The sequence below is a fragment of the Acinonyx jubatus genome, chromosome A3 (genome assembly GCF_027475565.1).
Source record: "Acinonyx jubatus isolate Ajub_Pintada_27869175 chromosome A3, VMU_Ajub_asm_v1.0, whole genome shotgun sequence".
Classification (NCBI taxonomy): domain Eukaryota; kingdom Metazoa; phylum Chordata; class Mammalia; order Carnivora; family Felidae; genus Acinonyx; species Acinonyx jubatus.
The window spans coordinates 78004486-78030239 of record NC_069388.1 but is presented as its reverse complement, the minus strand read 5'-3'; the positions used below and the strand labels follow the sequence as shown (position 1 = coordinate 78030239).

At 38.7% G+C, this 25754-nt stretch overlaps 1 protein-coding gene across 2 annotated transcripts in view; it reads left to right on the top strand.

Annotated features, from left to right (window-relative positions):
* Positions 1-2532: 2532 nt before the first annotated feature.
* The window catches only part of XPO1 (exportin 1), a 44572-nt gene continuing 21350 nt past the window's right edge, over positions 2533-25754 (top strand). Inside the window, exons 1-4 of one of the 2 annotated variants that reach the window (XM_027072385.2) lie at positions 2533-2685; positions 6476-6607; positions 11770-11871; positions 15305-15377. In XM_027072385.2, coding sequence (XP_026928186.1) covers positions 6482-6607; positions 11770-11871; positions 15305-15377 — 301 coding nt within the window. In that variant the 5' untranslated portion in view covers positions 2533-2685; positions 6476-6481. Of the gene's footprint in view, positions 2686-6475; positions 6608-11767; positions 11872-12964; positions 13029-15304; positions 15378-25754 lie in introns of those variants that run through there. The other variant, XM_053200644.1, reaches the window with a different exon arrangement.

Genomic DNA, 25754 nt, shown 5'->3' with positions numbered 1-25754 from the left:
TGATGTCAGCCTCATTAAATGGGTGAGATGCGTGAGAAGGAAACCGAAGCCCAAAGAGGTGAAGTGACCTGCCCAAGGGCACACTCTGAGTAAAGCCAGTTCTCACTCCCAGTTTTTATTCCTATTATTCTGCCACCTAACAACAACAACAAAAGTGGCCTGGTACAAGAGCTGAAAATGTGGAAGGAAAAAGTTTTTAAAAAACAGGACAGGGGCGCCTGGGTGGCTGTCAGTTAGGTGTCCGACTTCCGCTCAAGTCATGATTTTGGGATTTACGGGTTTGATCTCCACATTGGGATCTGTGCCGACAGCTCAGAGCCTGGAGCCTACTTCAGATTCTGTGTCTCCCTCTCTCTGCCCCTCTCCCACTCTCTCTCTCTCTCAAAAATAAATGAAAACATTAAAAATTTTTTAAAAAAAGGACAGCTCCAGTTGTCCAGTTGTAATAGAAGTATTCCAAATGACTAGTGTATGTTATATATTATGGTTTGATATTATTCAGTTAGGCAGTGAGTAAAAATCTTAGGTGTGAAATATTATGTTGGTAAAATATTATTTTGGTAAATCCAAGAGTTGAGTTACAATTTTTCTTTATGTGAGAATGAGGGAGTTTTTCTTAAGTAGTGCATTAGTGTTAGCTATTGTTGATTGTAATGAATATTTGCTGTTGAAATTGTGGCTTAATAAATCATGATTAAACCTCTCGGTGGCACAATGGGCCTAGAAGATTTTGGTGGGTTACTTTATGTTTCTTAAGAAAAATCAGTAAAGCTGATTTGGAGGGCAGTTGGGGACAAACGAGAGGCAACCACGTGAAAGGCCACGTGCATGTGACTTTCAGGGAAAGTCACTATTTGGGATGATGAAGAATGTGAAGGGCAGCTATGTTGAAAAGAAAAGTCAAGGGCACCTGGTGGGAAGCTGTTGGCATGCACCCTAACCCAGCAAAAATACCGGTTACACCAACTACGGAAATTATAGTTAGTGTCTTAGTTTCTAGGAAGGGTTAGTCCTTGGAGCAAACTCCAGCCTGGAGACACCTCGTTAAAATTTGAAGGAGCCTTGTTCAAGAACCACTCAGGTACCTTTTCCGAGACTCTGAGAAGATCACCAGGCACCAAGAGTGCACGCCCCCATATCTCACCCCAAATTCCTTCAAGGTTATTCTCCCCCTCAACTCCCTGGCCCCAAACGTAGGCCTTTGAAATGGATGAGAAGTCCGAGGCCTACAACTGCCCTCCCCTGCGTTCCTTTCGCTCTTTTTTGCCATCTCCACCTCCTCGATTAAAAAAACAACTGAGTGTGCTCTCCATTCTCAAAGCGCTGCGAGGAGGTGGGTCCCGGTCACTGCGGGCTCGGGCCCCGCAGGTTGGCGGGAGCAGGCAGGGGCGGGCCAGCGCGGATCCGGAGAAAGCCGAGCGACTGCAGCCGCGCGCCGCGCTCAAACTCGCGCCGCCACCAGCTCACGAGCTGCGCCCCACCCTCTCCGTCACCAAAGGCGCCAGCCAATGAGCGGATCGGAAAGGCCGGGCCTGAGGGCTGAGCTTTGGGAGGGGGAGCAGCGGGAGGGGAACGGGAAGTCGAGGGCGGGCTGCGTTTGATTGACAGGTCGCTCGAACCAATCCTCCTCGCGGCTTCTCTTTGCTCTCTTCTCCGCTGGGCACAGCTCTCCGTCCCACCTCCTCCTCTACCCCCCTCCTCACTCCTTTTCGACCCGCCCCACTTCCCTTCCCCCACTCTGCAGGCAAATCGCTGCTGGAAAGAGGCGGGGGCCGAAGCGGCGGGCTCGTGTGGAGACTTGAGGTGGGATTGACGGGGGATCTGGCCAATAAGAGATAGGCTGATGGCGCGGCAGTGGCTGGAACCGGCCAATGGGCAAGCGGGCTGGGGGCGGAGGCCCAGGTTCCAAACGCTCCGCGGCGCCATGGGCTGAAAACTCAACCGAGATGGAATCTCCCAGTCTGAACCGGTTTCAACCGGTTCCGAGTTTGAGGCACTAGGAGGAGGGGGAGAAGCGGCTGCAGCGGCCGCGGCAGGAGCAGCGGGAGCTACAGCATCAGCAAGAGCAACAGTAGCTACAGCCCCGGCGGCGGTGCCTGTTCCAGTCTTTGCTGCTGCAGTCCGTGCAACCACCCAGAGGGGGAGGGGGGAACCACCAGTCGCTGAGGAGCAGGAGAAGGGGGGAAAGTTTAGGCGAGCCTGGGTGGGGGGGCCCAGCGCCGGAGCCGCGTGAGAGAGGGAGCCGTATTTTGGTAGGGGGGAGTCGGACTGCAACTGGCAGCAGAGCGTCCCCCGACCTTGTGGACTCTATACCCCCTACTCCTGCCGCTCCTGCTGCCGCCTGTGGCTGGAGGGTCCCCCTGGGGCTGAATCTTTGGGACTTGACCCCTTTCCCCTCCCCCTTCCCTCACTCCCCAGCCAGGCGCGAGCATTTATTCCACGGATTAATTCCCCTTCTTTTTTGGGGGGGGGCGGGTGGGTGTGTGTCGTGGGGGGTGTCCCTGAAATAGTAAATATTGTTGAGCTTTTTTTTTTTTTGCCCTTATCCTCTTCGTTTTTTTAATTTCCTTTTTTAAGGTGGGAAAACTGAAACCCACCTTGATTTCCTCCCCTCTCCCCCCTCCCCACCTTCCCTCGCCCTAATCCCCCGACAAGGAAAGAAGAAGCAGTTGGTTCAATCTCTGGGTAAGTAGACTGTGTCTTCAGGGCCGAGGGTCGGGCGGCGGCCGGGCGGGAGGAGGCCGGCGTGGGGCGCGGCGGCGGCCGCGGGAGGCGAGCCCGGGAGGCGGCGGCGGGCCCACAGCAGAGCCTGCGATTGAATGGAGCCGCTTCTGCCGCTGGGGGATGGAGGCGGGGAGGCGGCCGCGGGAGGGTAGCGCTTGCTGGGTTATTCGCGTGTGCGGGTGGCGGTGGAGGAAGGCGAGGAGCGTGTGATAGTGAAGTGGAGCCGGCGTGGGGGTGGAAGGGCTTCCCCAGCCCAGGGGGCTGGGGAGAAGTTGGGGTGATTTCAGGAACATCTCTGTAAATTATTAGGAGTGGAAGTTTCCAGAAATATTTAGTGCAGCAGCATTGAAACGTCCGCCTGCATCACGTGGCCCCTCGGTGGAGAGCTTGGGATCGGGGGAGGGAGGGGCCGTTGAGTCCCTCCTCCTCCTGCAAGGAAACTCAAAATCTTTCTGGTTTTTTGCAGGGTAGGATTAGAAGTAGGAGAGGTTAGTTGATTGTTCAGAGTCCTGCAATTGGGATTCCGTGCTGTAGTTTGTTGGGGGGGGGGGGGTGTTGAGTGTGTTAAGTGATCGAATCGCTTGCTGCTGGCTTTGTACGGTGGATGATGCCCTGATTCTCCTTCATTTCGAGGTCTTCGAGTTTGGGGTGGGTGGGAAGAAGTGGTGTAGTAGAGGAAGCTTTAAAGATTTGCCCACCCCGGACCTCCTCTGATCACGCAGAGGCCATGCTGCATGGAGAATGGGGCGGTGAACTTCAGGCGCCTGGTCTAAATGCCTCCTCCGAGTATGGGCGGGGTGAGTGCGTGCTCCGGTATGCTATAGTTAGAAGTGCTGCAAATCGGTTCGGGTGGGAAGCGAGGGGAGGGCGGGCCTTAGTGAGGTGTGTTTCTACTGAATGAAGCAGGCAATTGCCCACACATCTAAGTAGCAGTCTCTCCTTGTAGCGACTTGTTTTTTGACCTACTACTTAGTAATCATAAAGCAACGGTTATAGTTTGGATGGGAGCTGGCAGTGTGTAGCTGCTTGCTTTTTCAGTTTGAAGTGGCACTGAAGGTATTTTGGTAGTCACTTGTAGAGTCACATTGCTGGATAATCCCTTGTATATGCTATCCAGTGAGTGGATTTTAGGATTGAGTGTCCCAAGGAGAAAAGAAAGCGTTTGTGGTTTCACCTCTCCAGCGATGGCTGTTTGCTATCGGGCTGATTGTGTATCGTAAGCGTGTGGGACACTGCTGTTAGTGGAAAGAATGTTTTGGAAGCTGTTTGATTTGGGGGACTAAATGTGCTTGGCATTGACCAGAAAGCCGCCATTTCTGTACAGTTCAAGAATAGGTAGGTCATTTCGAAGACAGTCGGTAGTTTTAAGGATGGCAAACTACTGTATTTAACACAAGCTCCTATTCTAACCCTGATTTTTCACAAGAATTTATCCAGAAGAACTCTGTAAGGACAGTGTACTTGAAAGTGAAACTTTTTACAGTCAAATTGTTCTTTTTGTTTGGGTTATTAAATTATGATAGGACTACTTAGAAAAGTTCGTTCAGTTTTTAACCAAAAATTGAAAACTTTTGTTCTGTACATCTTGGTGCTTTGTGGGGGCATTGTTTTTCAGCCTCAATTTTTAGACTGTTCTGATCTTACTGTACTTGAAGCGAGGAAATTTACGTTTGTTGGTGGAATATATATATTTTTGCTTTGATATTAGTATTTTAGTATTTAGAGCAAAGATTTTCATTAATGTGTGTCAGGTATTCTGTTTGTATTGAAAACCTTAAATAAATGCTATAAAAATTTTTGAAATCTTATGAGTTTTTGCTGTCAGTAATGGGCTGAAAGGCGTCAGAGGAATAAAAATCCTTGAACTCTTCATTTTTACGTCATCTGTAACTTAACTGACTCATTTTTTACACTTCTGGGTTTTTTTGTAACTGGCATTATCATTAAGTAAAACATTTGAGTTAAAATTGAAATTGCTGCCATTGTTACGAACATTTTTAAATCGCTATCAAGTAGCCAAGAAATAATGTCTCTTTTCTACCAACCTACTTTGTACAAACATAATCAAGCCACCCACCCATTTCCTTATCCTGGAAAGTTTTTAAGAGGGGGAGAAGTGGAGGTGACCATCTGACCTTTTTAGGTCTAACTACAGTAAACCAGGGGTTCTTAACCTGAGGTTTCATGCATGGCTTTCAAGATGTCCTGCATTTTCTGTAATTGTATACAATATTGTGAGTTTTTAAAATTTGGCAGGCACCATCATGTTCTTCTGATTGTAATGCATCTTGGCCCAAAAAGGTTAAGGAGTACTGATTTAGTCAGTCAGACCTTGAGTAGCACTGGCTTTGAAGAAAAAGCAAAGGAAAGATCTTTATAATGCTGGGCAATAAAAATGTGAATGTGTGCCAGCATCTTGATTAGAATCCTCTTAAAAAGATAACGTTGCATATGAACTGGTAGGTTTTAGCCAGTATATTATGTGAGGTGAAGAAGCTCATTTTTCTGTTATCATAGAATTTGTATTTATTTGGCAAATAGTTGGCAGGCTTTTATAGCTTTTCACCTTGCCAATGAATACCTGGAAGTTAAGAAAAAAATTCTTCTGACATATCATAAAGTATTTTTTTAGACATACATATGTTCAAGGAATTTGTACACTTGTAATTTTAATCTCCAAAATCATTGAGGGTTGAAAGAAACAAAATATATATAAAAATTTTAAGTATAAGTATACTGAGTATAAATGTATAAGTAGACTGAGTATAAAAATTTTAAGTTCTGTTGAATATAAGGGTACCATATTTGATTGACTTGTGGTTCTTGCTAATTATTGGTATATACAGTAGGAAAACTCGTATACCATGTTTAACTTTTAGCATCTTCCTGTTCTTCCCAGCATATCTTAAAAATTAAGGTAACATGCAATGCAGGGAAAGGAGTTTTACCGAATTAAAAGACCCTACTTAGTTAGGAAAGGGGAAATCCACTTAAACTTCATCTGTACCTAAAAATTTGAGATTAAGACTTCGAACTGTATCGATTTTTAGGGCCATAAATTCCTAATAGTTTCATTTAAAAATAGGTTGGGGGTGGTGTCTAGGTGGTTTGGTCAGTTGAGCATCCAACTTCAGCTTGGGTCATGATCTCACTTTGTTAGTTCCAGCCCCACATTGGGCTTGCTGCTGTCAGCGCAGAGCCAGCTTTGGATCCTCTGTCCCCCTCTCTTTGCCCCTCCCCCACTCCCACTGTCTCAATAAAAAAGATTTATTAAAAAATAAAGTAAAATAGGTTAGGAGTAATTATTTTTATAGTTAAGGTTTATTTTGAGAGTGCGCACATGCATGAGCAAGGGAAGGTCAGAGAGGGAGAGAGAATCAGAGGCAGGCTCTGCACGGATAACGTAGAGCTCCATTGGGCTCAATCTCACAAACTGAGATCAGGACCTAAGCGGAGATCAAGAGTCAGATGCTTAACCCACTAAGCTAGCAGACACCCCCAGGGGTAACTTTTTTTTAAATATGAGTAGAACAGTAAGAGTTTTCTGTGGTCTTAAAATAGATCTTAATAACTAAAGCAGTTACAGTATCTTCACCACTTATTTGCTTTTACTATTTATTTAGGTAGCCTTTAAAATACTTGTTAAAATATTTGCAAGAACATGGTTGAAGTAAAATTATATGAATAGAAAGTTCTTGACTGGTAATATCAAAACTTCATAGGCACCTTAAATTTTTTTCTTTATTTACAGTAATCTATGCCAGCAATTATGACAATGTTAGCAGACCATGCAGCTCGTCAGCTGCTCGATTTCAGCCAAAAACTGGATATCAACCTTCTAGACAATGTGGTGAATTGCTTATACCATGGAGAAGGAGCCCAGGTAAAGTAGCTGATCAAAACTTTATAACATTCTTGTAGTATAATAAAGTTTTTCATTTAGAATTAGATTTTAAATTATTACCTTTTTAAAAAGTGTTCCATAGTTTGTATTAACTTGGAAGTATGTATCAACCAATGAGAAGTGATCTGGAGAAATTGCAGTATATTTTGACATGGTTAAAGTGAGCTATTTTGGAATATTATACTCATTCTATCTTTCAGAAACCTTTACCGCCATTTAATGAAAGACCCCCCCATTTAAAATATTTATTAAATGCTTTGTAGATATAAAGGCTGTACATATTTTATGTGTGTAATATATTTGGAGTAAGGATTCTTGTATTTTTGAAATATGTAAATTACAGAAGTACTTCACAGGTAAAACTTGTTTTAAAATTCCCAGCAATACAGAGCATCTTAAGTTATTTGAATTTAAGACTTGTAAAAATGGTACTGTTAATGTAGGTAGTTATCTTACATATCCATGTTTTGAACAGTTGAAGGTTTGGGGATTTTTTTGTTAAAAACACCCAGTTGAAAGAAAAACGAGAGAGGAATGTTCATAAATGTTTTAATTGTTTTACATTACAAGAAATTAGGCAATCTTGAATCTTCACTGGAATTAATCACAAAGAATTTTAAATCAGTAAAGTTTTCTGTTGTTGGATTTAAGTCTTTTAAGGTGATGTAACAAATATTAGTACAATTTTGTTGCCAAAACGTTATGTTTCTAGTAGATAATGTCTAGTACTTTTGAAGTTACTTATGTTCAAGAGATTAGTTTATATTTGTGTAGTTAAACCCTGAGTACTATCATAACTTTAGAAACCTGAAAGGTAGAAATTCTTTCTTTCATGGACAGTATAAAAAACAGGATGTATAAGTACCAGCCTATGCATAAGTATTTCCATTTCTTTTTGAAATCTAACATTTGTGGTTTCGCTGTATATAATAAAGAGAAAATTAAAAAGGGGGCCATGAAAGTTGTATGAGCAGTAAAAACTATTCTGCAGACTTTGTGATAAGCTTGTTGGTCCAGTTTTATAACTCCTAGGGGCTTTTGGTCAGCATTCTTGTCTCCAAAAGTCTTCCTGAAAAAGTTATTCCATCCTTACCATGTAGTTGTTTCTTTGTGCTGTGCATTCACTGTGGAGCTTTAAGCTTCATTTCATTCTAACATGCACGTATGGAAAGCAGCTGCTTTTGGAAAAAAGTATGGAAGTAAGGTTGGGCTCAACTTTGAATGTATTCGAAGCACAAGTCTTGTCGCCTTTAGGAAGATGGGCATTTAATTTTGTCACGTTGCTCAGCTGCTACTGCTGTTTAAATCTTTGTTGTTTTTTAACATGGCTCACAACATCTAAAATTATGATGGATAAACAAAGAGACCGGTGTTTTTGTAGGCTTAAAACTAAGAAGTAGCAGTGATTTTTTTTTTTTTATCATGAACATATTGGTACTGGGATACCTGGCTGGTTCCGTTGAGTTCAAGCCCCATGCTGGGTGTAGAGATTACTAAAAAAATAAAGATAAATACGTATCAGAGGTGATGCCACTTTTAGTAATGTTTCACAGTATTGAGAGTTAATGATTTGTTTTAAATTTGACTTTTGAGTAAAATGTAGGCTTAGAAAAGTTTTCATATTTTCTAATTTTGTTCTTTCTTTTTTTTTTTTTTTTTTTTTTTTATTTGAGAGAGAGAGTAGGACAGGGATAGAGAGGGAGACTGAGAATCCCAACCCGGCTATCAGCACAGAGCCCGACTTGGGGCTCAAATAAACCATGAGATCTCAACCTGAGCTGAAATTGAGAGTTGGACACTTCTGAGCCAACTGGACACCAACTGAGCCACCCAGGCACCCTTAAATTTTCTATTTATCAAGGCAAAATAAACTCCCCAAAATAAGAATTTTATGTTTAGTTATATCATAAGATGAATAGGTTGCGTAAAGATAATTGCAAACTATTGTATTGTAGATAAGGAAATGGAGGCTGAGAGCTTAAAGTCAGCTGAGAACTTTTTTCTAAAAGTCATGTTTTTTAAATTCTAGTTCAGTGTATTTTACATGTGCCACCTTTTGAGGGTCTTATTTTGAATAAAAAGAAGCATAAAGCTCTTGTGGAAAACATGTTTTTAGTGATAGAATCTTGATTTTAGTCCAGTAAGGTTTCTAGTCACTACTCTAGAGTCTCAGCCACAAGGTTACCAACTTACTGAAGACAAAGATAGTGGGGTTTGTAAAACCACCTGTTATAGTACCTGATACTTACAAGGCATTCTATTTAAAAGGTACTTTGGGAAGTATAATGAAGATTTACCATATGTGATGTAAACTCATTGTGTTTTTGTTTTGTTTTGTTTTTTAAATTTTTTTTAACGTTTTTATTTTTGAGACAGCATGAGCAGGGGAGGGGCAGAGAGAGAGAGGGAGACACAGAATCTGAAGTAGGCTCCAGGCTCTGAGCTGTCAGCACAGAGCCCAACGCAGGGCTCGAACTCACAGACTGTGAGATCATGACCTGAGCTGAAGTAGGACACTCAACCGACTGAGCCACCCAGGCACCCCTAAACTCATTGTTTTAAAATACAGTAAGGTTTCTTAATTTTTTCCAGTTTCAAAATAATGTACTAAAAAATGGCAACTAAAGGACTACATAAAAGTATTTTTCTATTTTTAGCCAAGTTAGGCAGCCAGGGGGGAAAAGATATATAGAAGAGTTGGGTGTTTTCTCCAGTATTGTGTGAGGTGACTTGAACTCAATCTATTGCTTAGCAACTAAAATACTTTCACCATTCAGTAAGTAACACAGGGAGATAACAAATTTTCTCTTCCTTTAGTTGCCTTTTTCTTTTTTAGCTCCTTTTGGAGTTTTAACTTAATAAAAAAATACTATAGAAGGATAGTGTGGTTGGGGCAAAATTAAGACCCTAAGATGGAAATACTAGGAATAACTTCAGAGAGTAAAATGACCACTAAAAGGAAGGGACATGATTTATGCAGAGTTTTAATGAATGGTTAATAGTGTAGGGAGTATTCACTACGTGCACAATGGTCATCACTTCAAAAGTTCTGACAGTATCTTAACAAAATATTATTAGGCATGGATCTTTGGTATTCTTATTCTCTTGATATTTGTTACTATTTTATGTGCAAGACTATAACTAGTTAGAAATGAATAGATCTAGTTAGATGCTCTCAGGGAGAGAATCAAAACATTTCTAAAGTGTGCTTTGGCCCTAGATAACTCAGTTCACTATTCTTTTAGCTTTTTGTCATCATATAGCATAATTATAACTCCATAAAACTATTAGTCCCTTAATGAAGTCAGATCCAAAATACTTACATAATAAGAATTTATACTCTGGCTTTAACCCTATGTATATTTTTAGGTTGGAACCCAGGCAACTGGTTTTTCTTCCAAGTTACATGGTGGTTCTGGTGGTGGTGTCAAGGTGCAAAACCACTACTTAACATAGTTGGGTGTATATTTCTCAGTTCTTCTAAACAGTAAGCAGTGTCTATTGCTGATTGGGTGGTAGGGAAAATCACTGTATTTGCTACCTAAGGAAAATAATGCTTAACATTAAAGCCAAAATAAGGAGCATGATTTTTTTTCTTCTGTAAGTTTGAATAAAAGCTAAGTTAAAGAAGATTATGAGGTGTCGGTCAGAGAAGGTTCCAATTGGAAGGCTTCTTTTCCCCTTTTTGATGCTTGCTTATAAACTCTTAACCAAATTGAATCAATCTGACAGAAAGGTAATTGGCATTCTAAAGCCATCAAACTTTTTGATTTCATGTGTTAGAAACAGGTAAAAGGTAATTAGGGAGGATCCAGTTGAGCTACAAAAGTGCCTTTAAAGGTCAAAAGATTAAGCTCTTCTTGAAAAAAAAATCAGAATTAACAGCCTTTGGTAAAATGTGTTCATCTCCTGAAAAACTATAATGATTAAAATGAAGATACGTAGTATCAATATGGCGAGATCTCAAACTCCATCGTCAGTCATACCTTGCAATAAAGCTGAAGGAAAGTGTCAAATGAAAAGAGCAAATTGTAGGATTTTTATAGTATGTTATTTATGTAAAATTTAGTGACCACACAACTGTATTGTTTATGAAATTTATACACATGCTGTGAAGACATGGACAGAAAAAGACACCAAATTCATGAAAGTGATTACGTCTACAGAAGGAACAAAGGAAGGAAATGGCATTGGAGAAAGGTATAAAGGTGATTGCCAAAAGTTTTAGATCTTCTACATTTAAAAGAAAAACAGATACAAGTAAAACAAAATGTCAGTATTTATTCTAGATCATGGCTGTATACTAGGTTTTTACTATTTCTGGGTTGTATTTTAAAGATAATGAAACGAAGTTTTTGAAATAAGATCGGATTTAATATGACATTTAGAGGAATTTGAGAGAGTGTAAAACAGATGTATTTACCATAAACTTAGACTTTTTAAAAAGGATTTAAGGATCTTCATGTTTTATATATATCTACAGGTATTTGAGGTTTGTGGCCTTACTTAGACCTAGTTTTTTTCAGTCTTCCTATGAGATCTATTTTTATAGTAAAGTTTGTTAGAGGTATCTTGGTAACTTGTAAGTCAGAGTGTACCATTACATAATTTATCTAAGTATCTGAATTTTTATATGTTGCTTTTGGTTGATTGTAAATGCTGAGAACTCATTTACATTAGTCTTTGTTAGCATTGGTTGAACTTAAGATCCGTTTTGAGGATACCAAATAAAGTAGATGGCAAAAAAAAAAAACCTATTGTTTCAAAGGGGTGAATATTCCCATTTTAAACTGAAATTTGGGACGACTAGGTGGTTCAGTTCTGCTCAGGTCATGATCTCATGGTTTGCTTTGTGAGTTCAAGCCCCACATCAGGCTCTGTGCTGACAGCGCTGAGCCTGCTTGGGATTCTCCTCTCCCTTCCCCCATCCCCTCTCAAAATAAATGAATTAATTTAAAAAAAATCGGATTTTAAGAGTGATAATGGACATATTTATTTGTATATGGACTCATTAATTTCTTGTGTTTCAGAAAGTTAATAGAATCACTGTCCCTTTGGGATTTGTGCTTTGCTCGGTACCATTTTAATGAATGATTAAAAAGAACAAGTGAGCTTAAAATTATTTTCATGTAATATTTTAGCAAAGAATGGCTCAAGAAGTACTGACACATTTAAAGGAGCATCCTGATGCATGGACAAGAGTCGACACAATTTTGGAATTTTCACAGAATATGAACACGAAAGTAAGCAAGTGGTGGTTTTAAAATCCATTATTTCTTCTTTTCTTCCAGTCATAAACTTTGAGGAAGGTATCTCATTTTTAGTATTAGTGTTTGTTATCTCAAACATTTAATATTGTTAACTTATTTCAAAATTTAGTCTTAAACATAGAATTAATTCTTGCAAATAGTCCTAAGAATTATGAATGAAGTTTTGTAATTGGGACTAGAATGCAAGGTGGCTTTTTTTTGGTTGTTTTTTGTTTTTGTTTTTAGAATATGTATACAGATCTAAGTAGCATAAATTCTGGATGTTATTCAGATATGAAACATAACATCAGAGGAATTTTGGGCAAGTAATCAATATAATACAGGTTAGGCACCTCCAACACGAAGTTGTGTGGGCAGCAATAAAACCCTGCTCCATGGTAGCAATGCTCTTAATGGGACAGCACTCAGTTTTTATTTGCAATTGAAAAATGTTATAATTTGGGTCCTTTTTTCCTAGTTTGAACAGAAGGGTTGATCAAAATGTGTTTTGACTGTTTTAGGCTTGATGATTCACACTTCTCTTTAAACTGCCTTGAAGTAATAAAATACCATGCATGGCATTCTGTTTAATACACACAAGATTTCCACTTGGTATACATTGTGTTAAAACAGAAAATAGCCATTTTCACATCTGTTTCTGAAATCAGACTGTATTAATTAACAGTTTTAAAATATTGATTAGTTTTGACATCTTGTAAATTTTAGAGCAAAATACAGTCCAGAACTTCCTCAAAGTGCTAACCTTAAGTAACATAATAGTGTTTGCCTGTTTGCTTGCCTGGTAAATTTTGCTTTTTATACTGACAGACATTACTAATGTTTAAGTTGATTTATCAACAGTATTTTTAAAAACTCAAATTTGTCTTGTGAAAAATGAGATGATTAGAGGAACAGAAAGAAAGCAACAGGTAAAGAATTCTTCAATTTACATAAATTACAAATGATTTGGTGCTAAATTTATGCACTATGACATTTGGCTTTTATGCAATCATTTTTTTTTCTTTAAAGATGTTAACACTACCTGATATTAATCATAATGTTCCATTATGTTGATTGCTTGTAATAGGAAGAAAAGGGGTGTCTTCCTGTGCAACTGACACAGCTAGGCTTTGACGGCAGGCCTCCACAAGGTCTACCCTTTTGATTCCCTTTAACTGAATTCTGTTCATCAATTGTTTTTGTTTCATGGGCGGTGGGAGGGGAAAGGGGAATTCAATGCATAAAATAAGTATTTCTAAGGGCTCAGTAGAAATTTCTACCATAGGGATCATTTCATGCATTTATTTTTTCATTTAGTCTTTGCTGTTATCTGTCCCTCATCTTCATAACTCAGCAGTGGATTTCTCAGGTCCTGAGATGTGACGCAGATACGTAAATAATTCTTTTGAATGATGTTTGGATTATTTATCAGTATCTCCAAAGTAGTCTTTTACTATTGGCCCCCAGATTTGGCTAACACTTAAGGTTTTTAATCAAAATACTCTTATTTCAAAAAAATGTGGGTTCTCTTCATATGTAGAGTCTTAAGTTCTAGGAGAGATTCGGTTTGGGGATATTATGATGATCTTTGTATCCCTTTGACTTGTGAAAGCTTTTATTGGGCTTAACTGCTTCAGCCAGGAGGGCAGAATGAGGAAAATATGAATTGTATCCTCCGCAAGCTTATGCTATCTTTTTACAGTTGGGGAAAGGACTTAGAGGTTAGTAAATAGGTAACTTAGGTAACAAAGTATCAAACATAAAGGAAGCAGGGTAATAGCCTTCAATTAAAAAGTGTAAGCTGGAAAATATGGGCTAAATAGGGCGAAGTTAAGAGATTTTGCTTCTTCCTGGTATATTTATAGTGGATTTTTAGTTTTTTAAAGATCTTTTTAATTGCTTGAGAATTAACAATATTCCATGTAGTAAGAAGTGCATTGTTTTGACTTAGCAAAACGTTGACAGTCTGATTTCGTATCTAGAAAATTAAAGTTTTTAGGGTAGTATGTTCTTAAAAGTTAATTTAAAATTTCAATCAGAATATCACCTTTTTTTGCCTATTTTTCTGAGGTCTAGACCTATAAAGGAATTATAAATGAACAGGATAGAAAGTTTCCCTATTTACTGCTGATTATGAAACCCTTTAATGGTATCAAATTTGTAATTTCAGAATTTTGCTTTGGCTTTTTTATTTTGGAAGTCTTTTTAAGGAATGTTCTGCAAATGTAGGATTTTAGTTGAAATGGCAAAATTTTCTTGAAAAGTATGAAATGTTAAAATGAAAGAAAACAGCAAAAACGTTTACTATTTGAGCACAATGTAGTTTGGGACAGTCTATATTGTGCTTTGGATAAAATTAGCATTCACATGATCCCTTTGGTTGAAATACTAATGCTCCTATTTTATTGTGTGATGACTAACCATTTTAAAGATGAACTCTTATTCTCAGCCAAAACTTGCAATCTGAGGTTATATGTCTATATATGAATGAGTTTATCTTTCAGGTATTATAACTGATTCTTCCCTAATTCAACCACTTGAGACATACCACAACAGTTTTGTCCCTTTTCTTCCTCCTGTCTATCCACACTAATTGGTCATGGTAATAATTTTGTGTAGTAACTTGTATAGCATTATAAATTGTTGTGAACGTTGTTGACTATTTAGAGTGAGTAATGAGCAGGAGGGACAAAATGGCTTGAAAGTGGTATCTGTATTTATTAACGTACTTATATTTTTAGTAATGACTTTTATATTTAGGAAGAAATACCTGAAAGATAAATACAGATTGCAACATGCGTTTGTGTATTATTTTTGACTGTGCACAAAAGTTTATCTTTAAATTAGTAGAAATAGCAACTGTAAGGGTGGGATTAAAATTGAAAATTAAACCCTTGGGCTGTCTTGCTGCTCCTTAAATAACACACCAGTGATGTTTGTAAACACTTTCTATAGAAAGTATCTGTGACAATACTTTAATACTTGGCCAAGAGCTTACAACTCCTAGAGGATGGTAGGGAGCTTGAGAGCATCCAAGCTGCTAAATTCTTAGGAGCCTGGTCGTGTTAAAGTACGTGAGCCTATGAGCAGTCATTTATGCTGTGAATTCATATCTGGCTGCTGCTTTTCCTTCTACAGATAAGCCCATTTGGCTGCTAAAGGGCTTTTTATTTGGTTCTTCCTCCTGGTGTGAGCATGTATAAACAGCAGGACATTAAATAGAGTAGTAAACAATAAAATGAGGAAAATGCATGAAAACTCAGTATATGGGTGAATAGATCCTTGTTTAATATATGTAATTAAACTTGGTAGCATAATGTTTTTGAAACTTTAGATGTAAATGTGTGAATGTCTGTCCATTTGTGAATCCTGAAAATTGCCAGTCTTATAGCAATATGTTCACATGATTCTATTCTCCAATTTTCAGTATTATGGACTACAAATTTTGGAAAATGTGATAAAAACAAGATGGAAGATTCTTCCGAGGAACCAGTGTGAAGGTAGGAAAATGCTTTGAAGAATTGTAAATCCAGAATTTTATTATTTTTGGCATTTGTATTACAGTTGAATATCAGATGGGGGATTGTTAAATCTTTAGTAGTTTATTATGCTTTAATGGAGATTATGGCTTTCGTCATGTAGCAAAGCAGGGGGAGGAATTAGTTTACCTTTTGGGGGAAAGAGGAGGCCAAAGTGGTTGAACTGTTTACAATAAGTACCATGATAAAAAGTATATATCAACTTCTAGTTAATTGGGACCATGTTTGAAGTGAGTGAAATTTGAATGTGTGTTCTTACACATGGGTTTAAGTTTGCCAAATGGTAACTGACAAATGATAAGTACTGTAGTACCTGAAATAATACGTCAATTTAACAAAGCAAAGGAAAAACGAAATTTTAAAAGTCACAAGGCTTTACCTTTGGAAATTCTGGGCGAGCGCTAGAAGATATGGACTTCTAACTTAAGGAAAGAAAAGAAAATTAGGATGTGATGATGCTTGCTATTCATATTTAACTTTTGCCTTTGTACTGTCTCAGTAACAGTCCTGTTTAAGAAACTTGGGGCAAGCTTAATCTCTTGGAGTATATTGATGTAGTTACTTCCAGTTTTCATATACTGCCTCTGTCACCTACTTTATATCCCTTGTTAACCTCTGAAAAATATATAAGTACAAGCCTGAACTTTATAATGGGGAGTATGCTACTACTGGTGGCAGTTTTTTCTATTAAAACCAGTCTCCTGTCTTGGACTGTTGATCTTTAATATGTTTTTTTTCACTTGCTTTTTCGTGTCTTTTTTATGGTGGAATAATGACCTGGATTTACTCAGCTGGTCTTTCTCTAGAAAACTGACATCTTTCTGGCATGTTTATAGGTGAATAAGACAGTTTTTAATGGCAGTATCCTTAATGTACCATAAGCCATAGAGTAAGAATGAGAGTACAGGGGGAAATACTGCCTTCAAAAAAAGGTTCCTATTTCTTTAAATATTTTATTTGGGGTTGAAACTATTTTAGATCACGTTGTGTGACCTTCTCAGAAGTTAGTAAGTCCAGTTTGTTTGGACCAAATAGATCCTTCATATCTCGTCACTGCCCTTTAGGGATCTTCGGAGCACTTCTCGTTCCCTTGCTGCTGTTAAGTCCCTGTTTTGTTTCTAAACACATAGTCCTCTGCCTCTTACCACATAAGGATTGCACTAGATGATTCTTCGACATTTTTCTGACTTTAAAATGAAACAATTTATAATGATACTAGCTGATCATGGTTCTCCATGAAAAAATTTCTCCATGAAAAAATTGGAGGCTAAAGGGTTCCCTGAGGATTTGACATTTTTAGCCTTCTGCATGAATGAGAGTAGTAGTAAGTTTTGGTTTTTATCATAAAGTCCCAGTGCTTCTCGTTTATGTGTGTCAAATGTGCACATACTCCAGGGTGTGTAAAACTGTTTACTTTTGAAAACCTGTCATGTTTGAAAAAACCGGAGAGAGACATGGTGATTATTCTGCCTGTAACGTTTCTAGACAAAAGAATATTATTATTAAGAATATTATTTAATATTATTAAATGCACATATGAATGGACCCATCCACTTCAAGCCTGTGTTGTTCAAAGGTCAGCTGTTATCTATAAAACGATTTATCAGGGGCACATGGTTGCCTTAGTCAGTTGAGCATTTGACAATTTTGGCTCAAGACATGATCCCAGAATCATGGGATGGACCCCGGAGTTGGGCTCTGCATTGAGCATGGAGCCTGCTTAAGATTCTCTCTCCCAAGGTTCCTGGATGGCTCAGTCAGTTAAGCGTCTGACTCTTGATTTTGGCTCAGATTGTGATCTGACAGTTCATGAGTTGGAGCCCCATGTTGGGGTCTGCACTGACAGTGCCGAGCCTGCTTGGGATTCTCTCCCCCTCTCTCTACCCCTCCCCACTCGTGCTCACTCTCTAATTGAATAAATAAAATAAAAAACCTCTCCCTCTGCCCCCCCTTGCATGTGTGCTCTCTAAAATAAAATAATAAAGATTTATCAGAATCCCCTTTCCCCTGGTATTTCTCTTAAAGACTAATGATAACAATTAAGTGGGATCTAAACTTTATAAAAACCACTCACATGATGGTTGCCATTGTCAGTGAGGTCATTACATGGAGGAAAAAATGGTATAACTTCTAGGATCTTTCACAGGCTTGTTGGAAGAGCATGTAATGTGCCTCCCAGAGAATGTGAATTCCAGATTTAAATAGCAACAACAACTTTGCATGATGCATTTAGTGTGATCGTGTTTTTAAAGTAAAACATTGGGGGGGAAATTCAGTACTCTCTGAATTTTATAATTAATTTAAACGTTGTCAATCCTGGTAGGGTTCTCCAATCTTAAGCTTTCTTATCCCCCAAAGTACACTAAGTTTTCTGAATGTTACTTTTATTTCATCTTTAAGTAACTTAAATATTGGGAATAAGTTTGTGTAACCCCCAAAATAATGTATATTCTTTTTATCTACAACTGTCATGTTTTTTAAAGCTGTTGTCTCCACTTGGTAGCTATTCCTTGTCCATCTTCCTTAGCATATATATTTATTTACCTAGTGCATATATTGTGTTTCTGCTTAGTACAAAGCATTAGTTGGTATTAAGTCTATGTAAATGTATCCCTATACCAACATGCAGTAGTTGGGAAGATATAGAAAAGTTAAATAAGGTATATATAATGAGTGCTACTCTCACTATAAAAGAAGGGGATGATGATCAGGTTGAGCCCTTTAAACCGCTCCTTCATGTAAATGGCAATATTTTAAAGGAAGAAAACATTTGTACAGACAGCAAGCCAAAATAACTTTTACATTTTTCCAAACTAGTTTTTTTTCTTTATGTTTGTTTGTTTTGAGAGAGAGAGAGAGAGAGTGCCTGAGCTATGGAGGGGTAGAGAGAGAGAATTCCCCAAGCAGGCTCCGTGCTGTCAGTGCAGAACCCACAGAGACTGACACGGGGCTCAGTCTCAACAACCATGAGATCATGACCTGAACCAAAATCAACAGCTGGATGCCTAACTGACTGAGCCACCCAGGCGCCCCAGAGAATTTTTGTTTCTTTTTTTTTTTTTTTTTTTTTAATTTTTTTTTTCAACATTTATTTATTTTTGGGAGAGAGAGACAGAGCATGAACGGGGGAGGGGCAGAGAGAGAGGGAGACACAGAATCGGAAACAGGCTCCAGGCTCTGAGCCATCAGCCCAGAGCCTGACGCGGGGCTGGAACTCACGGACCGCAAGATCATGACCTGGCTGAAGTCGGACACTTAACCGACTGCGCCACCCAGGCGCCCTGAGAATTTTTGTTTCAATTAAAATTTTTTTATTGAGGTAAAATTGACACACAGTTTCAGGTGTACAATGTAATGCCATGCTCACCATAAGTGTAGCTTCCATTTGTCACCATACAATGCTGTTATAATATCATTGACTGTATTTTCTATGCTGTACCTTTCATCCCTATGATTTATTCCTTCCATACTGGAAACCTGTACATCCCAGCCCCCTTCAGCCCCCCCCCCCTTTAGTGTTTTATTCTTCATTTTTGAGAGAGAGCATGAGCAGAGGAGGGGCAGAGAGAGAGGGAGACACAGAATCTGAAGCAACTCCAGGCTCTAGCTGTCAACATAGAGCCTGACGAACCACAAGATCAGGACCTGAGCTGAAGTCAGACGTTTAACCAACTGAGCCACCCAGATGCCCCACCCCTTCACCCCTTTACCCCTTTTGCTTCTGTGTAACCATCTGTCCTCTAGGTAGCACTAGTTTTCTCTTTATATATGGGTATGTTTCTGCTTTGTTTTGTTGGTTTATTTTGTTCCTTAGGTTCTGCATATAAATTAAATCATGTGGTATTTTGTTCTTTTCTGACTTAGTTCACTTAGCATTATACCTTCAAGAACTCATTCTTTTTTGTGGCTGAGTAATAATCCTTTGTGTGTGTGTGTATTTAACCCCACATCTTTGTCCATTCATCTGTCGATGAGCACTTAGGTTGCTTCCGTATCTTGCCTATTGGAATTAATTGCTGCAGTAAACACAGGGGTGCATAGATCTTGTGAATTTGTGTTTCCATTTGAGTAAATCCGCGGTAGTAGAATTACTGGATCATACGGTATTCTTATATGTAAGTTTTTGAGGAACCTGCACATACTTTTTTCCACAGAGGCTGCACCAGTTTACATTCCTACCAACCATGCAAGAGGGTTCTTTTTTTTCCATATCCTTGCTGTGGATTATTATTTCTTGTGTTTTTGATTCTACCATTCTGACAGATGTAAGATGATCTCTCATTGTGGTTTTGGTTTGCATTTTCCTAATGATTAGTGATGTTGAGTATCTTTTCATGTGTTTGTTTGCCATCTGTATGTCTTCTTTGGAAAAATAACTATTCAAGTCCTCTGCCCATTTTTAATCAGATTATATGGGGGATTTTTTGATATTGAGTTGCAGGCTTTTATGTATTTTTGATGTTAACCCCTTATTGGATAGATCATTGGCAAATATCTTCTCCCATTCAATAGGTTGCCTTGTTTTGTTGATGGTTTCCTTTGCTATGCAAAGTTCTTTTATTTTGGTGTAGTCCCAATAGTTTAATTGTGGTTTTGTTTCTTTTGCCTGAGGAGACATCTGTGCTAGGTCTAAGAGATTACTGCCTATGTTTTCTTCTAGGAGTTTTAGATTCATGTCTCATATTTAGGTGTAACTTTCTGTTAAGGTGTGTGTGTGTGTGTGTGTGTGTGTGTGTGTGTGTGTGTGTGTGCGCGCGTGCGCGCGCTGTAATAAGAAAGGGGCATAATTTCATTCTTTTGCGTGTAGCTGTCCAGTTCTCCCAACACCCATTTGTTGAAGAGACTGGTTGCTAGACACTGAAGTAATTAAAGGTACTCTAGGACTGTTAGTGATGTTGATTATCTGGGCTGCACATCAACATGAATTTTTCCAGCTAACCCTCCTCCTTTTTTAAAAATAATGTTTGCATTTGGATTAGAAAATTCTAATTAGAATTAGAAATTCTAATTTGATCCTCCCTGGGAAAAAAAATTTATCTGTATAAGATAGCTTTATGTTTTGTTTTCTTTTGTTTTGTTTTGTTTTGAACCAGAGGATCATGATTTAATCTGTTAAGGCATATGGCTTACATGTCCTTTCATTTCATGAGATAAGAACTTACTATAGTTGAAAAGTTGTGGTCAATTTATGAGTAGTTCCAAGTGATAAAGTCATAATTGGACATTTTGAAAGTTTGGGTGCTTAATTAAAGGTAGTTGGGCAATTAAGTTCCTGAGTTGTATACTTCTGTGTTTTAATTTGAGTAAGTTGACAAATCCAGTTACCCAAAAGATTTTTACTCCATGCCCTTCCTATGGAATGAGGCATATGGTACATTTATTTGTTTGTTTTAAGTTTATTTATTTTGAGAGAGAGAGAGCAGAGGAGGGGAGGAGAGAAAGGATCCCAAGCAGGCTCCGTGCTCCCCACGCAGAGCCTGAACCAGGGCTTGGACTCACAAACTGTGAGATTGTGGCCTGAGCCAAAACCCAGAACCGGACACTTAACCGACTGAACCACCCAGGTGCCCCCATGGTACAATTATTAGTATGATCTTTATGCAAAATATTTTACTTCTCTGAATCTTGACTGCTTTGTAACCATTTTGGGATATGATAGAAAAGGTAATGTGTATAAAGCCCCTGGGCCCTTCTAGGTGCTAGGTATGAATAAACATCCGGCATGTGTTTCGCCAGTCTCTTTCCACAAAAATGTATTCGTTTCACCAAATAACCTTGAAATTTCTGCAGTAGCTTCCTAACTAGGCTCCTTAATACCTACTTTTGTGTGTCCCCTATATTTACCACAAAGGATTTTACCATGTTTCGTTTATTATTTTCCCAAACAAGGGATTTTAGTGCGGAGAATTGAGGGGGTTGGTAAGGCCAGGAGAGGGCCATTGAGGTAACTCAGATGTTAGTAAACACAGGAAGCAGCTACTAACCTTAGGGAAGGGGGAACAAAAGGAAAGAGATGGTTATCAAAACCTAGAAGCTGTTCACTTATACAATTTGATAAGAAGTTTGACTTAAGCATATACCCATGAAACCACCACTGTAATCAAGGTCTTCATCTTTGTGATTGCCTTCTTTTTTACCCTTCCTCCTCCCCAGTCTTTCTGTCACTTACTTGATTAGCTGGAGTAGAATGGCTGGATAATATGGTAGGTGCATGTTTAACTGCCAAACTATATTCCAAAATAGTTGTATCATTTTACATTCTCACTAGCAGTACAGTTGACCCGTGAACAGTGTGTGTGAGGGGTTAGGGAAGCTGACCCCCTGGCAATCACATACCTGTGCAAAACTTTTGATCCCCCAGAATTTAACTACTAATAGCCTACTGTGTGTTGCCTCATTGATAACAGTTGATGAATATGTATTTTGTATGTTGTATGTGTTTTATACTGTATTCTTAAAGCTAGAGAAAAGTGTTAAAATCATAAGGAGAGTACATTTACAGTACTGTACTGTATTTGCCTTAAAAACCCACGTATAAGGGGATCTGTGTGGCCAAACCTGCGTTGTTCAAGGGTCACCTGTAATCAATGAATCTTAAATAAATGGTTGTTTTGTGATAAAATATACATAAAGTATACATAACCATTTTAAGTGTGTAGTTCAGTGTTTGTAAATACATTCATAATATTGTACAACCATTATCACTATCAATCTCTAAAGTTTTTTCATCCCAAATTGAAACCCTACCCATTAAACATGAGCTCTCCCATTATACTGTCTCCCCAATCTCTGTTAACTACTTAACTACTGTTATGCTATCTGTCTCTGTGAATTGCTTATTCTGAGTAACTCCTGTAGGTACAATCATTTTTATGTGTGTCTGGTTAACATCACTTAGCACATGTTTCCAAGGTTTGTCCATGTTACAGCCTTCGATATCTGAATTTCATTTTTTTTAATGACTGAATAATATTCTTTTGTACTCTATACCACATTTTTATTGGTTCATCTGTGGGTGGATGTTTGGGTTGTTTCCATCTTTTTGCCCATTATAAATAATGATGCTATAAATGTAATAAAATTTAAATTCCTTATATATCCTTTATAGTTCTTGTTCAATATCTGAGGCCATAAAACCCTTTTAAGAGTGATCGATGTTCTGGGGTACCTGGGTGGCTCGATCAGTTAAGCTTTGGACTTTGGCTCAGGTCATGATCTCATGGTTCAGTTCATGAGCTCAAGCCCCATGTCAGGCTCCACGCTGGCAGTGCAGAGAGTCTGCTTGGGATTCTCTCTCCTCTATCTCTGCCCTTCCCCACTTGTGCTTTCTCTCTCATTGTCAGAATAAACAAAAGAGTGATCATTGTTCTTACAGCTTGTTCCTCCTGAAATTACTAAACATGCAGGTAATAATCGTTCTAGCCTATCTGTGTGAGCCCTGGGTTAAGAATTCCCGCTTTTGAGGGGTGCCTGGGTGGCTCAGTTGGTTAGGCGTCCGACTTCAGCTCAGGTGCTCTTGGGGGTTCCTGCGTTTGAGCCCCGCGTCGGGCTCTGTGCGGGCAGCTGAGAGCCTGGAGCCTGCTTTGGATTCTGTATCTTCCCCTCTCTCTGTCCCTCCCCCATTCGCACTCGGTGCTCTCTCTCTCTCTCATTCTCTCTCTCAAAGATAAACATTAAAAATTTTTTTAAATTCCCACTTTTGAATTGATTTAGCTGTCTCTCATTTTGCTGTTTGTTATCTGAAGTATTGAATTGAGTGAAGAGTAGGAACCATACTCTGGATTCATCTGTACAAGAAGGTGTAAAGAGGATAGATAACTATATTTTAGTGTCTGCCTTTCTGATGGTCACTGTTGGTGGTTAGATGGACAGATATTTGTGATAAATTTATGGCACAGGGAAAGAACCTTACCTTCAATTAAAATGGCTCTGATGGAGAAATGTACCAAACTTGCATTGTTAGAGCTTAAGAATGTAAAGAAATATTTAAAGTGGAATTGGAGGGGCACCTGACTGGCTCAGTCAGGAGAGCATATGACTTGATTTGAGGGTTCTGAGTTTGAGGCCCACATTGGGGTAGAGTTTACTTAAAGTAATAATGCATAAATAAATTTATAAAGTGGAATTGGATACTTTTAAGTATTGCACAGTGGTTGGAACTGGGGTGAACTCAGTTTTGTCTGTGGTTTTGCTTTTATAATAATAGTGTGTTGAGATTTTGTTTTCTGTAATATGTAAAAATTAGCCACTGTGAAAGAGGAATCAGAATGTGCAACTTTTTTTTTTTAAATACTTATTTTTGAGATAGAATGAGTGGGGGAGGTGCAGAGAGAGAGGGAGACAGGTATGAAGCAGACTCTGCTTCATTCTCCCCCCGTTGTGGGGCTCGAACTCAGGAACTGCAAGATCATGACCTGGGCCAAAGTTGGATGCTTCACCAACTGAGCCACCCATGCACCCCCAGAATGTGCAGCTTTTTTATTCAACATATTTTATAATTTGTCTAGGAATGCAGTTTTTCTTAGTAGGTAGAATCATGTATTTGGTGGAAAAGTTGCTGACAATCTATCACTGACCAGATAGGATGCTAAGGTAGAACCTTAAGTAAATTTTGAAAAGGCTTTTGCTCCCAGGGGAATATGACACCAATAGGAAGTTGTAGTCAGTAATAAGTTCTCATATTTTAAATTTGAAATTTTTAGTTTTAGTGAATCCTCTTTATGAAATTCAGGTTTGGTAATGGGTTTCTTTTACCCTGTCATTATCCACTTTTTGGAAGATATTCCTAGATGCAAGTAGCTTGCAAGATGATGTGCAACTTCTAAGGCAGGATGATGTTTATTTTTGAGAGAGAGAGAGAGTGTGAGCAGGGGAGGGGCAGAGAGAGAGGGAGACACAGAATCTGAAGCAGCCTCCAGGCTCTGAGCAATCAGCACAGAGCCTGGACACAGGGCTTAAACTAAGAAACTGTGAGATCATGACCTCAGCTGAAGTTGGATGTTTAACCCACTGAGCCACCCATGTGCCCCAGGATGAGGTTTATTTTAATCTTACCTTTTAACTAGCTAAAGTTGACATGCTCTCTTCTTTCAATAAGTTTATGTTGAGTGTTTAGCATTGCTTGTTTTTTTATTTTAATGTTTATTTTTGAGAGAGACAGACACAGCGTGAGCAGGGGAGGGGCAGAGAGGAAGGGAGACACAGAATCTAAAGCAGGCTCCAGGCTCTGAGCTGTCAGCACAGAGCCCAATGTGGGGCTTAAACTCATGAACTGTGAGATCATAACCTGAACTGAAGTCCGACACTCAAGTTACTGAGCCACCCACGCACCCAAATTGTTTATTGTAAATAAGACTGTCAGAAGACATTTTTCTTTACCTTGAGAAAATAGATTATAAGAGATAAATGCATAAACATGGATTTGAAAATTTTGCATCATAATATGCTTTTCCATGACTAGTTTGCCATTTTTATGCTAGTGTAGATTTTAAAGAAAATATACATGGCCAGTCTTTTTTAAAAAACCGCACTTAAAAAAATAAAATAGCACTCTTCAGTACTTTGTAGGTTAATTTAAACTTTGGAGGTGAATTTTTGTTCAAATTGAGAAGAATAGAATGAGGAGCTATAGATAAAAATTTGTTAAAATGATTTTATGAATCCCTTGAAAAGCTTGATGACATAGTAACAAGAACATAATTGTGCTGAAATGTTACTGATTTTTCAAAAACTTTTTAATTTTATATTTGTGTGTCTTATCGTTTCTTCATTCCCAAAGAGGAGCTTAGAAAGCTGCTGGAAGAAATATCCCAGGTTCTTCACATACACTTTCTGAATGATAGGAAACAGATAATTTTATATTAATAGGTTTTGACAGATAATAAAGTTTTATATGAATGTGTATAGGGAGTGCCTTATTTTAAGAAGTTTATATTATGTGAATGTCTCTTTTGCACGTGACAGACATGAATTCGTTTGGTACAAAGAATAAGACACTGAGAATATATAATTTTCTGTCATCTCAGATAATTTTCTGTTAAGTTTCAGAAGCTGAGCTTCTCTAATAGTTGTCAACATTTGGCTTTTCTGCCTTGATAAGCACGATGTCATTGCGCTATTTCTTTAGTTTTTAATTTAAAAGTTTTTTTTTTAAGCTTACTTGAGAGAGACAGAGACCATGCGAGTGGCAGAGGGCCAGAGAGAGAATCCCAAGCAAGTTCCACAATGCCAGTGTAGAGCCTGACTTGGGGCCCTAACTCACAGAACCGTGAGATCATGGCCTGAGCCAAAACCAAGAGTCGGACACTTAACTCAGCCACCTAGGCGCTGCATTGTGCT